General features: G+C 33.8%; 3 protein-coding genes across 3 annotated transcripts; 2 read left to right on the top strand and 1 right to left on the bottom strand.

The window, feature by feature from the left end:
* Positions 1-1,400: 1,400 nt before the first annotated feature.
* On the top strand, positions 1,401-4,413 carry LOC106305766 (beta-1,3-galactosyltransferase 15). The gene is made up of 7 exons (XM_013742139.1): positions 1,401-1,650; positions 1,805-2,862; positions 2,941-3,222; positions 3,299-3,427; positions 3,510-3,689; positions 3,771-3,878; positions 3,951-4,413. The coding sequence occupies exons 2-7, from the start codon at positions 1,861-1,863 to the stop codon at positions 4,161-4,163; spliced, it is 1,914 nt and encodes a 637-aa protein (XP_013597593.1). The 5' UTR covers positions 1,401-1,650; positions 1,805-1,860; the 3' UTR covers positions 4,164-4,413.
* A 147-nt stretch (positions 4,414-4,560) lies between these two features.
* On the top strand, positions 4,561-5,390 carry LOC106305768 (E3 ubiquitin-protein ligase RING1). Its single transcript, XM_013742141.1, has one exon. The coding sequence runs from the start codon at positions 4,639-4,641 to the stop codon at positions 5,290-5,292; it is 654 nt and encodes a 217-aa protein (XP_013597595.1). The 5' UTR covers positions 4,561-4,638; the 3' UTR covers positions 5,293-5,390.
* An 8,843-nt stretch (positions 5,391-14,233) lies between these two features.
* On the bottom strand, positions 14,234-14,689 carry LOC106302782. The gene has a single exon (XM_013739217.1). It carries the CDS (start codon positions 14,687-14,689, stop codon positions 14,234-14,236), a length of 456 nt encoding a protein of 151 aa, XP_013594671.1.
* Positions 14,690-15,079: the final 390 nt, after the last annotated feature.

Below are 15,079 nucleotides of genomic sequence, written 5' to 3'. Positions count from 1 at the left end.
CTAAGATCAATAAGCCGACACATCTGTTCAAGCAGTGGGATTGGCAAAAATATGGAGCCAACTATTCTATATGAAGATAATGCAGCATGTGTTGCTCAAACAAAGGACGGATATATTAAAAGCGATAGAACGAAGCATATTCATCCGAAGTTCTTCTCATACACTCAAGAGCTCGTAAAGAAGAAAGAGATTGAAGTAAGATATGTCCAATCATGCGACAATGCAGCTGACCTCTTCACAAAATCACTTCCGACTTCGGTATTCAAAAAACATGTTTGTAACATTGGAATGCGTCATCATAAGGATCTATGACTGCTCATTCGAGGAGGAGCTTACGTAGTTGTACTCTTTTTACCTTACTATGGTTTTTCCAATTGGGTTTTCCTAGAAAGATTTTTAACGAGGCAATATAGACGTTAAGCGAGAGATAATAGCGACACCGGTCCCCAAGGGGGAGTGTTATAAAAGCGCCGTGTTGAAAATGGAGGAGGCGCATAAGTTTTTGACTTTATAATCAATATGGGTCCCGCTGTCACTATGCACGTACAGTAACTTCAACTTTTTCATTTCTATATAAATCGATCATTTCGATCGATTGTAACACACAATTCCTTATCTTTCTAATAACACATCTTCTCTTGTTATCAGTGTTATCTTCTTCCTACGGGTATAAATTTTGCCCTTATTTAAATTTCTCAATACTATAAAATCATAAGTTATTTTATAATAAATGGTGAATAGAAAAGTTTAACGTTGAATCTTGCATATAATGACTTTGTATCAAACCGAAAGACCAACGTGAAAACTACAGTCCGATTGTTCTTTTCCTACAAACAGGGAAAAGTGATATGACTTGGCGATGTATGGTGGTGATGCGTTACAACTTACAAATGAAAACAACCTCACATGCATCTCACGCTATCATGACTTGGGAACTTGCTTAATCCCTTTGAAGTTTGCTTGCCAAATCTCTCTTTTGTTTTTTCTCCTTTATGTAATTTATCTAGAGCTCAAAAAATCACTACAAGGCGCAACTAATGTTCAAATTTTGATAGTTCAAACGTCTCCATTCGATGTGGTTAGTAATCATCATAGTATCAACCGAAAATGTTTAGCCATACATTTTATTTTGTAATACAATTGATTTACGATTTGTTAACTAATTCATATTTAAATTGCTTCAAGAACAAATAAAGACAAATATGGTGAAACTCAATGCGCCACGTATGAGAAACGGACTAGTGTCTGGCGAAATCGGGCCCATTACCCCGGTAACTTCTCCTTTTACACTTCGTGTCTCCTTGCAGTTTTCACTTTTCACCATTTTACCGTTTCCTTTTTCCTACAGAGAGAGAGAAAACAATTTAAAAATACAAAGAGGCGAAGCGAAGGTGCGTGAACTATCGCTCTCTCTTGCTGGTGGAGGAAGGTGAGGTGCGGTGCTTCCACTATACGACGACACAGAGATAAACTAGAAGAAAGCCTACAGAGATCTGAGCCAGATTCTACTCAGAAAATCTCTCCGTCACCATCTCGCGACACTCCGGTGTACCGGAATCTAATTCTGGAACCGACATTGCTTCCTTCAACGCCTGCAAGCAGATTCCGATTCTGCTTCGAGTAGATTTCGCGACTTTTGGAGTTGATTCAGTAAGTTCGATCTCACTTTTGATTTGAGTTCTATGAAGTGAGCATCGTCTCTCCCACTGAGTTGCCGATAGTCACTTGGACCTATTGTGTATTATCTTGAATCTGTTAGTTGACTTTGAAATCGAGTGTAATGTTGATTCTTCTTGTGTTTCAGGGATCCGTATGATATGCACATTGATTCTAACTATAAACAGCAGCAACATTCTATAAATGAAGAGATTTTATGGAGGGCTTCTTGTTGCATCAATGTGTATGTTCTTCACGGTGTACAGATACATCGACTTGAAGCCTCCCGTTGAGAAGCCTTACATCACTGCCACTGTTCTCACTCCCAACACCACTCTCCCTCTCGAATGGCTTCGAATCACCGTCCCTGACTTCATGAACGAAGCTAGGAACACTCAAGAAGCGTTGTCTGGAGATGAGATTGTCACTGTCTCGACTCTATTCGTTGAGCAGAACGTCTCCAAGGAAGAGAGAGAGCCTCTGCTTACGTGGAACCGTCTCCAAAGCTTGGTTGATAACGCTCAGAGCTTAGCGAACGGAGTTGATGCTATTAAGGAAGCTGGCATTGTTTGGGAGAGTCTTCTCTCAGCTGTTGTTGAAGCCAAGAAGCTTGCTGATGCTAACGTGAACCAAACGAAGAAAGAAAAAGAGGAGCTTTGTCCTCAGTTTCTTAGTAAAATGAATGCTACCGAAGATGATGGAACTAGTCTCAAGTTGAAGATCCCTTGCGGTTTGACTCAAGGCTCCTCTATCACAGTCATTGGCATCCCTGATGGTCTTGTTGGTAGCTTCAGGATTGATCTAACGGGACAACCGCTTCCAGGGGAGCCTGATCCGCCCATTATTGTGCATTACAACGTTAGGCTCCTTGGAGACAAGTGGACTGAAGATCCTGTCATTGTCCAAAACAGCTGGACGGTGGCTCGTGACTGGGGCGTTGAGGAGCGGTGTCCAAATTATGATCCTGATTTGAATAAGAAAGTTGATGACTTGGATCAATGCGACAAGGTGGTGGGTAGAGAAGTCAACCGAACTTCTTCCACTAGCTTGCAGTCCAACACTACAAGAGGGGTTGCAGCATCTAAACATGAAAAATATTTTCCTTTTAAGCAAGGTTTCTTATCGGTTGCTACGCTTAGGGTGGGAACTGAAGGAATGCAGATGACAGTTGATGGCAAACATATAACCTCATTCGCTTTCCGTGATGTAATATCATCATCATCACACTTCTTTAATATTTTACTGCTCTTAGATTCTTATGTTGGTTCTTCATCTTTGGTACAGACACTGGAGCCATGGCTTGTTAGTGAAGTACGGATTGCAGGTGATTTGAAGTTACTATCCATTCTCGCTAGCGGTTTACCCACATCAGAAGAATCAGAGCATGTTGTTGATCTAGAGGCACTGAAGGCACCTCCCCTTTCACCATTAAGGCCATTAGATCTTGTCATTGGCGTTTTCTCCACAGCAAACAATTTTAAACGACGGATGGCTGTGAGAAGAACTTGGATGCAGTATGATGATGTAAGATCTGGAAGGGTTGCAGTACGCTTTTTTGTTGGCCTTGTAAGCTTTCGCCCTCTGTTGAAATCATCAGGTGTATATTGAAGTTTCTGAGTTCTTAATCATGTTTAATATGCAGCACAAGAGTCCTATTGTTAACTTGGAACTATGGAACGAGGCTCGGACTTACGGTGACGTTCAGCTAATGCCCTTTGTTGATTACTACAGTCTCATCAGTTGGAAAACACTAGCAATCTGCATCTTCGGGGTAATAATTGTGTCATGTCTCTTCCTATACGAGATTGTGTTGTCTTCACCATTTTGCCTCACCAACGATATATCTTGAACAGACAGAAGTTGACTCAGCCAAGTTCATCATGAAAACGGATGATGATGCCTTTGTTCGTGTTGATGAAGTATTACTTTCTTTGTCATTGATCAACAACACTCGCGGGTTAATATATGGACTGATCAATTCTGACTCTCAACCAATCCGAAACCCTGCTAGCAAATGGTACATCAGTTATGAGGTACAACACAACTTGACATAGCCATGTATATTCATGATTGCCTATTTCATTTGACAATGTTATGTTTCTACTCAAAAACAGGAATGGCCAGAAGAGAAATATCCACCATGGGCGCATGGTCCAGGCTACATTGTGTCCCGGGACATAGCAGAATCGGTGAGCAAGCTTTTCAAAGAAGGAAATCTAAAGGTACTACTCTTATGTTAAGTACATTTCGAAATGTACATAGAATGGATTGTGAAATCTCGAAACTGTAAATAGATGTTCAAGCTAGAAGACGTGGCGATGGGTATATGGATCGCTGACCTAAGGAAACAGGGACTCGAGCCTCATTACGAAAATGATGGAAGGATCATTAGTGAGGGATGCAAAGACGGTTATGTGGTTGCTCATTACCAAAGCCCTGCTGAAATGACTTGCCTCTGGCGTAAATACCAAGAAACCAAACGGTCTCTTTGCTGCCGCGGTTGGTAAAACGAACATTATTCACGTCTGCGTTCACAGGTACAGAAAGAGAATGTGGTTTTGTCAGTTAATTCTTTGTTGTAAAACATCTGATTTGGTTTGTTAGTACAAAGTAGATTAGAAGATATGTAGTTTAGTTTTAGTTGTATATCTAAATTTTCTTTTGATCTCTTTTATTCGACGGGTGGTGTAGAGACGTAGGAGAAGCATATTATACTTGTATATTTTCACATCATCTCGAAAAAATCAATTGTTATTGCTTAGTATTCACATGTGTGAGGTGTTCTCCACTTCATAGTGACACGTTTATTGCTAATGGATAAGAGCAATCACTGTCTTACAACTCAAATTATTCATAATTATTTGAGAAGAAAGTCTGCCAGTTTAATATTTTCTAGATCTTTCCACCACTCTCTTTTGCAACTCTTAAATCGTCAAAGGCCATCTATTCGATCAGCTAGGATCTTCTATTCTTTTGTTTCCTATGGCGACAGAACAAGAAGCTGAAACTGTAAGAGAGACTTCCTCTGTTTCCGGAAGATTTCCAAGGAACAGAGACTTGTACCTCTTCTTGCCTTTCTTCCTAGGCTTTTCTAATCAAGAATCACCAGACAGAGACGGTGATGTTGCTTCGACGCGTGACCGTGTCATTCTAGTCAACCCTTTTACGCAAGGAATGATCGTCCTCGAGGAGTCATCGGGATTGAATCCTCTGCTTCGCGGCTTAATTGAATCACGTGAGGAAGGTCATCCTCCAGCGTCCAAGGCTTCCATCGATGCGATGCCGGTCGTTGATATCGAGGACTGCCAAGGTGAGTGTGTGATTTGTCTAGAGGAGTGGCAGGCGGGGGAGACGGTGAAGGAGATGCCTTGTAAGCATCGGTTTCATGGAGGATGTATAGAGAAATGGCTAGGGCTTCGTGGGTCGTGTCCTGTTTGTAGGTTCGAGATGCCTGTTGATGGAGATGAGGCTGGGAAGAAAAGTAATGATGGGCGAGAGATTTGGGTTAGGTTTAGTTTCAACGGTGGTGGTCGGAGTGTGAGAGATTCTTCTGGTCATGACCATGGAAACAGTGACGGTGATGGTAACACTGTTAGATCTGGTGTAACAAGACCTGTTCTCGAGTCCGAGAATTAGAGTTACAGAAGAAGGAACTTGCGCCACTCTTTTGCTCCCTTTGTTCTATGTTTTGTTTCTTAAATTCTTGTATTATAATGAAAATCTTTTTTAGAAAATTTCCTACTGCAAAACACTTTTCACGACAAGTCCCGTAGAACCCTAACCATGTTTCTACGTGATATGATCAAATCTTGCAAATTTCCAAGTTGAGACATTTCCCTTGTGCATATCTACCCTCACTTTTAAGTACTGCTCTGCACCTAAAACAAAAGCAGAAACGTTCAAGTTTCTAAAGCAAGAAAGCTTTCACTGTGCATACTGTGGTTCATCTAGAAGAATAATGTTAATGTTAAGAAGAAAATAAATTCAAGGAGGCTGGAATCTAGCTATGAAAACAGAATGGTAATTATCTTATGATGACATTACTTGTTTTTTCCTTTTTTAACACTGGGTAACACATTGCATCATCTATAAGTTACCCATTACATCATCTATAATCTTTTCTTCTATTAGATATGATGATCAATTACCTACAACATATGCAATATTGATGAACAGCTCCACAGATAAGGATTCCACGATGAAGCTTTCCCCGAAACACTTGGATCGACGGACGGTTCTGCATGTACATCTTCGATGGACAGGCTCTCTCCACAGCAGACGACCACAACGAACGGCTTTGCCAACAGTACTCTGGAAACTCCAATAAACTTCGCATCATATAATCGGCAAGAAATTACATAATTTGAGAATCGAACCTGAGACCTAGGTGTAGAAACTTTTAAACCTTAACCAATAGGTTACGGTGATTCCACATATGACATTACTTGTTAGGTTGGTCATCGACAGTAACATTAATTTCTTGTTGATCTCCAGAATATTTTTGACTCTCACAATCTTAGGGATTTGGCGGGAAACTTAAACATAATTAACAAGCAAAGATCAGGATATCAAACAACCACTACAAAAAAATATTAAATAAATGACTCTAAAAATAGTGATGCAAATAATTTACATCATTTTATCTAAAACTTATGCAATAATATTATATATTAACATCAATTATTTTAAATGATTGTAAAAAGTATCATTTGTAGGAAAATGATGTTAACTTTTGACATCAACTAAAAATTGAACCGCACATCCGCGCAGATATTGGTTCTTATATTTTTATACATTTATAATTGTTTTTCATAATTATTATTATATATTTGATACAAATACTCGAACCCGCTTTAGATATATTTGTTATATAGATATTTTTAGGTTCCTATATATTAGAACCGAACTCATCCAGATCTAGAATGACTCAATTCAAAACCCACACATAAATTTATAATATTCAAAAAGAGCTTAATTTCAAAAAAAAAAGACATGATACCCGAAAGGGACAACCCGTACCTAAATGAATAACCAATTTCATGCCTAACTGATATTATAAACTAATAAAAATGACTTTTTCTATGTGTTTTGCTAAATTAAGTGAAATAGAAAGCGTTTTTTTGAGTAAAATAATTATATGGAGTGAAAAATTAAGTGAAAATAATTGTAATACATTTTCATTATTTTGATTTAAGTTATTATTTTATTTACAAAAACATGTCTTTGAATTATGCTTTTTGCTACGTAATTTTTCACCGGTTGAAACTAAAATAAAAAATGTTTTAGTAAAATAAACTAAGCCGAACGTTTAACCATATACAAAACTTAATTATTTTATATTTTTTATTTTATAATTGGCACAAAGTTAATGTTGAAAACTAATAAATAAAAATTTGCAATATTTTTATTATGATAATATAATTAATGATGTGATGTATTGTTAAGGTAAAATAATTAATGAAATTGTCAAACTGAGTGAAATATGGAAGGACAATTAATGAAATTACTAAAAGGACATTATACTTCTTTTTACACTGCTATCTATGTTTCCAAACAAATTCACATTTATATTGATATCCTTGTTTCCAAACAATTTCCAAAAGGTACTTCAGTTTTAATTAGGACTGAGAAAAAAAATATTGAATCCGAAGAACCGAACCGAACCCAATCCAAAAAAGTAATAGCGAACCCGAACCGAAATTGATTAAATATCTGAAAAGGTTCAAAAATTTGGTATCTGGAGAACCGAAACCGAACGTGATCCGAACCAAAGTATTTCGGGTACCCGAATATATCCAAAATAGATTTATATACCTAAATATATTAATTATTTTTAGATTTAATGTAAATAAAAAACCATCCAAAATATATAATATATTTTTTAAGTTGTCTAAAATACTTGAAAATATATACAAATAGTCAAAAGTAATTGTTTAAAATAGCTAAAATGTACTCAAAACACCAAAAATACTTGAAATATCTATTTACTATCTATCAAAATTTTCAAACCAAACCAATTTATATGTTAAATTTAAATATTTTGATATATGTTATTGAAATTTATATGCGATTTATTATTTTATTTATAGATTTTGAAATTTTTTAAATATATAATGAATTTTAAAATTTTAAAAATCATTTAAATGAGTTATCCGAACCCGAACCGAACCCGCAAAGATCCGAACCGAACCCAAACCAAAATTTAGAAATATCCGAATGGGGCTGAAATCTTTGACCCCGAAAACCCGAAATTCGAATAGACCTGAACCGAACCCGAATGGGTACCCGAAAGTAGGGGTGTTCACTCCGGATATCAGTTCGGTTTTTCAGTTTTTTGGTGTTTCGGTTAGTAAAATATAACTACCATTCTAACTCCATATTTACTTTGGTTCGGTTCGGTTTATATACCATCAGTTTTCGGTTTATTCGGTTTTATACCAAAACATAATTATTTAGTTTGGGATCATAGTATATAAATTTTAGAGCCATATTGTCATCGCAGTCATTTATTAAAAAGATATTATATTTTCAAATAAAAGAACATAAAAAATATAAACGCTTATACCTTCAGATGAAATAATCAAATCTAGAATTAAAATCAAAGCTCGAAATTTTGAAAATAAAAATAAAAAACAAAAGAGAAGTATGAAAGAAAAGTTTTTCCATTCTTCCATATTTAGTGTTCATCAAAGTCATGCTTCTTCGAGTGAAACTCTGTTCATTTATAAATAAATAAAAAGTTGTGAAGAATTTTTTCTAGTTATTATCCAACAAATTTATAACCTTAACTTCAATTTAATCAATGCTAAAAGAAAACAAAATGATTAAAAGAATAAGACTAAGAAAATAAGAAGCCTCAGTTGCGATGAATTGTTATTTAATTATATTATAAGTGTTTTTCAAATTAGGATTCTTTATTGCTATAAAAACATGGTAATAATTATTAAGAAAAGAATAACTTATATAACAAATAAATTTTCATGTGACATTATAAAATATGTACATATTTACATGTTTCTACTTTTGATCGGTTTTGTTCGGTTTATTCAGTTTAATCGGTTATAAACCAAATCATATCCGAATCCTACGTCTTTTATAAAATCATATCAATTCGGTTTATATTGTATATACCAAAACCGCACCATATTGTCTATTTCGTTCGGTTCGGTTTAGTACGGTTCGGTTTTACCAAATTGGACAGGCCTACCCGAAAGCCCAGCCCTAGTTTTAATAATATAAATATATTATTGAAATTACTAAAGTGACACTATACTTCTTTTTTTTATAGTGCTGTGTTATCCGTGTTTCCAAACAAATTCTCATTTATATTGTTATCAATGTTTCCAAACAATTTCGAAAGGTACTTTAGTTCTTTTTTTTTGTCAGCTACTTCAGTTTTAAAAATATAGATTTGCGAAATGATTTGAGTATTAGTGTCAATTACAGAATTGGTTTGAATTGTTAAATTATCTTATATAATAAAAACATGTTTGCTCTCTCCTGGTTAAAACACCTCAACGTCTACGTCAGAAAGTCGATTCCCGTATGCGTGACACGTGTCCAAAAAATAATGCGCAGCGTTTCATTAATTTTGGTTGACATATGGGCTTCATATCATTGCTTTAATTATCTTTCACTTTTGTCCCAGCTCGAGACGAATAACGCTCCAATATTTTTTTCTGATTGGAAGACCGGCCGATGCTCCTCCACCGTTCAAGTGAGGTTGCTCTGTTTTTGGGATGCCAGGAACGTCCGACGCGGTGGGAAACTATGGGAGTCGATATGTTGCTGCTTGATTTCCAGGTTTGTTTTGTTCCTCCGCTTTTCATAACTGATTTTTTTCTATTTATTACAATCTAACTTTTTCCGTCGTCTTCAATCGAATATTTTCCTGATTATATATACGGACGGTCCGTCGTGTTGAATCTTAATTAACAAGCTTTTCTGATTATTTTTTTTGTTTGCCATATGTGCAGGCGATCATGATGCCGGCGACAGTGAATGTAAACCGACTTGTAACTCACAGCCTAATACATCTCCAGATTTAACCTACGCAGGTTACATGTATGGCAACAACTAGATAGGGATTAACGAATGATCATAGTATGTGACAACCTAGGTCATGTTTTTCTTTTTCAGGTCTCTCTGTTTGTTCTATTATTGCGAATCTGATTTGAGTTTTGCAGTAGTCACTCTTGGGTTGGATCTTCTGCTCATAGGTCCATCTCTGTTCTCCGGAAAATTGAATAAAGCCGCGAATTGCGAAAGAGGAAAAAGAAAGAGATCCAAAGCTCCAATGGAGAGGTGATTTGAATAACATATATCAAAATATGATTTGCGAGATTTGAATAACATATATCAAAATATTAATTGCATATAAATTTGAATAACATATATCAAAATATTTAAATTTAACAAGTTCATGTTTTTAGATGTTTGGTTTGTGATTTTGATTTCATTGGGTAGTTTTTTGGGTTTTGCGAGTTTATACTGATCTTCATTGGTGGTGGTGTATAACAGGTACATGCATCTGCGTATTTACTGACTGATATACCCACGAAAGAGATAATTCATTGTCAGATGGTTGGTGCACTTAAAGAACTGGAGAAGCTCTGGCTTGTGGTATTGACCATGAGATCAATGTTGGATAGTGAAAACGAACAAAGATAAAACTAACAAGAAGAGGGAGGAGAAGAAACAAGAGAGTGCGATGAACTGATTATTTAACCTGTTAGAGAGAAGATGGTTATGCCCCAGCTGTTGGAATGAAGTTTGAGTCATGTGATGATGATTATAACTGCTATAACTGCTGCGGTAAGCATTTTGGGTTTCTGGTTAGAGTAAAGAGCTCATGGTTTTGATCGGCTGAAAGTTGGTAAAGGAAATAATTTGCCTCATTACTACTACTCTTGACAAACCCAAATTCTTTCTAATGATGGTCCACAGAAGAGTAGACTTAAGTGATGGATATAAACGATGAAGGTCAACTAAGGAATTGTTCCGGGCAGATATGCTTTCTCTAAAGTCTCTTGCACATATTTTGGTGACATAATATCCAGAAATTTCGAGTTATATTACATATCAGGGATAGTGGGCTATATTATATTCTCATACTGCTTTTTGTTTTTTTCTGTTTGATTTAGTGATTAATGGTGGGAGCTATTTTTTTCTGTCATTGCAGTTTTATAAAATCTGCTAGCTATATTTATCTTATGAGAGTTGTTGAAAAAATCAATTACTGGCAGGTGTTGTTGAAAAAATCAATTACTGGCAGGTATACACTGAGTGGAGTCCCTTATTATTTTTGTCATGTACACTCACTCTTGTTTGAGATACGATATTTTCTCACATGAGCTGATGTCATATACTGTGTCACTTTTTGGGGTTTCTTTATTTAATTCGGAGTGCCTGTTTTAATGGATAATGTTTTTTTAGAAAGGGCTTTCAGCTCACCCAAAGCTCATGGAAGAACCTTCAGATGTTGTTGAATTTTGATTCATGTTTTAAATGAAAAACAAGACCAGTGGCATTTTTTGTAAATATTTAGAAAAATTCATGGTTAAATACTAAAGGTAATCCTCTTTTAATAGATTAAATATCATATTTGGTAGTTACGATTAGAGATATAGATTGATAAGAATAAAATAGCATACGAACAATGTGGTTTACTTTCTTGGAATTTTTGTATATTTAGCATTTTATAATGATATAAGTACATTTAAAATTATAAATCGATATGTGGAATAGAAAGCAATGGAAATTAATGTATATAGGAAATGAATATTCCATGGTTATTTTAAAAGACTCGAGATCTTGTTTGAATATCTCAATTGATTTATGTTTTAGTGCTGATTATTTAATGTTGTTAAATGAAAATAAGACCATTCCTTTGTAAATATTTAGAAAAAATGATGGTATTTGTAAATTTTAACTTTACTAAAATAAAATATTTATTACATTAGTAAAATTACATAATCACATATAATACAATGGTAAAGTTCTATTTTAACATTACTATTTTTTTTCAAGAATTATTCTATGTGGGTTAAGTTTTTTTGTGTGTTTTAAATAATAGTTATGTTTTTTAACGTTATTTTATTATATTTTTATTATTAGTTTTATATTTAAGTATTTAATTAACTTGTTATTTATAATTGTCTTTTAAATTTTAATCATTGTATACATATTAAATAAAAGTTTTAAAAGTAATATTTTGTATAATATTTTTTATTTATGCATAAAACAAAGTTTTCTCAAAACTTTAGGGATTATTATGCAAATAAAAAAGTTCAACATCAAAATGAGTTTGTGAAGGGTTTCCTCAACTATGATGTACAGTAAAATCTCAATAAATTAATAATGTTGGAGCTATAGTATTTTATTAATTTATAGAGTTATTAATTTACAAAAAATTTTATTTTTAATTTTTTTTTCTATTTATGAATATTTTTATATAAAATAAAAAATAGTTCATTTTACCGTATATACATTAGCTAAATTTTAGAAATTAGACTTTCATATTTTTATTCTATTATTTAGTTTATATTTTTAAGTTTCATATAAATTTAAATGTGGTTCTAAATATAATTTTACTGAATATTATCAAATTTTAATAATAATAGAGATAATTTCATTGTAGATATAAAATTAACAATATAATGTTTAATTATTACTTATATAAAATATAGGGAATATATCTATATAGATAGATTATTAATTTATTATTTTAATGAGACTATATATTTACATAGAACTTTCTAAAAAAATTATTATCTTATTATTTTATCGATTTGTGCCATATTTTGAATGGACCCAATTCTGAACCGAAGAAATTTATTAATTCATAGTGTTTATTAATTTAACGAGTATTAATTTATAGAGTTTATACTGTATAACACTATTCATATCCTTATTTTTTTTTCTCAAAATGATGTATCGATAGAGAAATGTTTTCTCTCGTTTTGATATACCAATGGAGATATCCTTAACACACATAACAAAAAAAATAAAATAAAAACTCAACAACTAATTAAGACCTAACTACACAAACTTGACTCCTTGATAAGATTTCAAAAGGACAAAATGGAATTGTAACAGAACTGTTTGGTCCGCCAAATTGATTAACGGTTTTGATGAATCTGTGATGAAGCTCATGACTCCTCAATCTTGGTTTAGATTCCTTTGCATTGTCATTCTTATCATTATCCATATGCTGTTACAACAATCAAGAATGGTTCAAGAAAAATAGAAAAAGGTTTTATATTCTACATGTAGTTGTTGGAGTCTTCTCTTTCTTCTTGTTCTTTATATATATTATTCTAACACCATATCTGGAAACATGATCAGTGGGTTCTGTTGGAGAAGAGAATATATGCCTCTTGACCCTTTCCTGTTTCTTTTTTTGGTTTTATTTAGTTTTACCTTTTCCGATTTTACGTTTTAGTATTTGACTATTTGTTTCCCTTTCCTTGAATATCTCCTGATTTTACATCGCTTTTGATTTTAAACTTTTACTTCTATGACTTTAAGTGGTTAGACAGAATCTTTGTCCCAAGATCAGATAATAATAAAGTTTGTACACTTATTAGGTTATGGTCTTTACACATCTCTCCTAATGTGCACAGTCATCACAAACAAAAAATTAACCAAAACCAACATTGGTAGTCGATGGCCATGTTCCAAAATTTCATCCAAATTCATAACAGATATTTATCTACATCTATCTATTTTATTAAAATTGAATGACAAAATAATACTTGCCTATTTTAAAGTGGTTTCTTACAGATTTTCATTCATTTTTAAACTAATTTTAACCACTTCATTTATTATCTTTTCTAATTAATTTGACAATATTTATTACAAAATATAAAACAGAACTTCCCTATTTTAAATTGTTTTATTACATCTTCTTTTTTCGCTCTTCCTAACTATTTCATTAATTGTACTTACTATAATAATTTGATATCATTTATTTTACGTGTTAACCATAATAATTTCACTAATTTGGATGAAATTGCTTCATTCGTAAAAAAAATCCAAACCAGTTAACAAATAAATTTTTATTTGTTTACAGAATCAGTTAAACATGGACATCCAAGTACCCATTCGAATATGAATCATTTATTGGAAACACAATTTTTTGAGTTTTAAAACTAAACTCCATTTGGATATTACAAATTTCCGGACAGGATTCGAGTCGGATCCTTCCGGGTGCGGATAGGTTCGTAGGAACCTAAAAATATTCAAATAACTTATGTGTTTAAAAAAGTCCTTAAACTATTTATAAAAAAAAAACTAAAAAATTTAAAACTTCGCGCGGGCGCGCGGATCAAGCTCTAGTATCATTTATAATTTGAGGTAATTATATGAAAGCTTCATTACAGGTATTAATACATCATGAAAATAAAACGCCAACTCGTGGCGAAAACATTGAAAATTTCATGGTTGTATGGAAAAGTATGATCTACTAGGTCTACGTAAGTAATATTTAATAACAATAATAGCCACTTAATCGATCAGCTTATTTTATTGCAACTATAAATCAAAAGGAAACCATGCAATAAATATTTTCATGCTTTTAAGAATCCCAACCAAAGCATATAGAAGCACCTCCATCTCGTTTAGCACGACAAGGGGCTGGTTCATAAATGTACCAAATACATTCTCTGCAAACTCCAACTTTACTGAATACGTTGTCGTCTCTATATGTGCTGAAAATATCAAATCTTACCTTGTTTTTGGGCCACTCGAAACTGCATATGTACGTCGTCGTTTTGCGGAAATTGACATGAAACCTGAAGTCAAAGCTAGCTCCATATGCAAGCTCTTTTATCCCCAGATCTTTATTTTCGTTCGTGCAATGCACAATCAACCTTGCATGTGTGGTCAATTTGTTTATAATTACGACATGTTTAGGTGCCCACGGAAAAAATCCATCGGTGGAGGAATGGTTTCCTAAAGATGATTGTGTTTGGAGGATAAATAAAAGTGTGGATAGCACTAATATGAAGTGGTTATTTTTTGAGGAAGTCATTGAGGGGATTATATTACAGATTTTGAAAGATTATGAGAGAGCGTCGGGGCAGCAAATAAATTTTGCGAAATCGTCACTTCAGTTCGGACATAAGGTTCCTGATCCGGCACGGTTGGAGATCCAACAGGTTTTGGGTATCACCACAATAGGAGGTATGGGAACTTACCTAGGGATCCCTGAAAGTCTGGGAGGATCAAAGACTCAAATTTTTGGTTTTCTTCATGAAAGAGTAAATAATAAAATTAATAATTGGACAATTAGGTTTATTACAAAGGGGGGAAAGGAAGTTTTAATTAAATCAGTGGCATCACCTATGCCAACTCATGTGATGTTTTGTTTCCGTCTACCCAAAACGGTTACCAAGAAACTAACGAGTGTGGTTTCTCATTT

This window comes from Brassica oleracea, chromosome C7 (genome assembly GCF_000695525.1).
Source record: "Brassica oleracea var. oleracea cultivar TO1000 chromosome C7, BOL, whole genome shotgun sequence".
In the NCBI taxonomy this organism is placed as follows: Eukaryota; Viridiplantae; Streptophyta; class Magnoliopsida; order Brassicales; family Brassicaceae; genus Brassica; species Brassica oleracea.
Note: the sequence above shows the minus strand (reverse complement) of the source record. Positions and strands in the feature narration are given on the sequence as shown.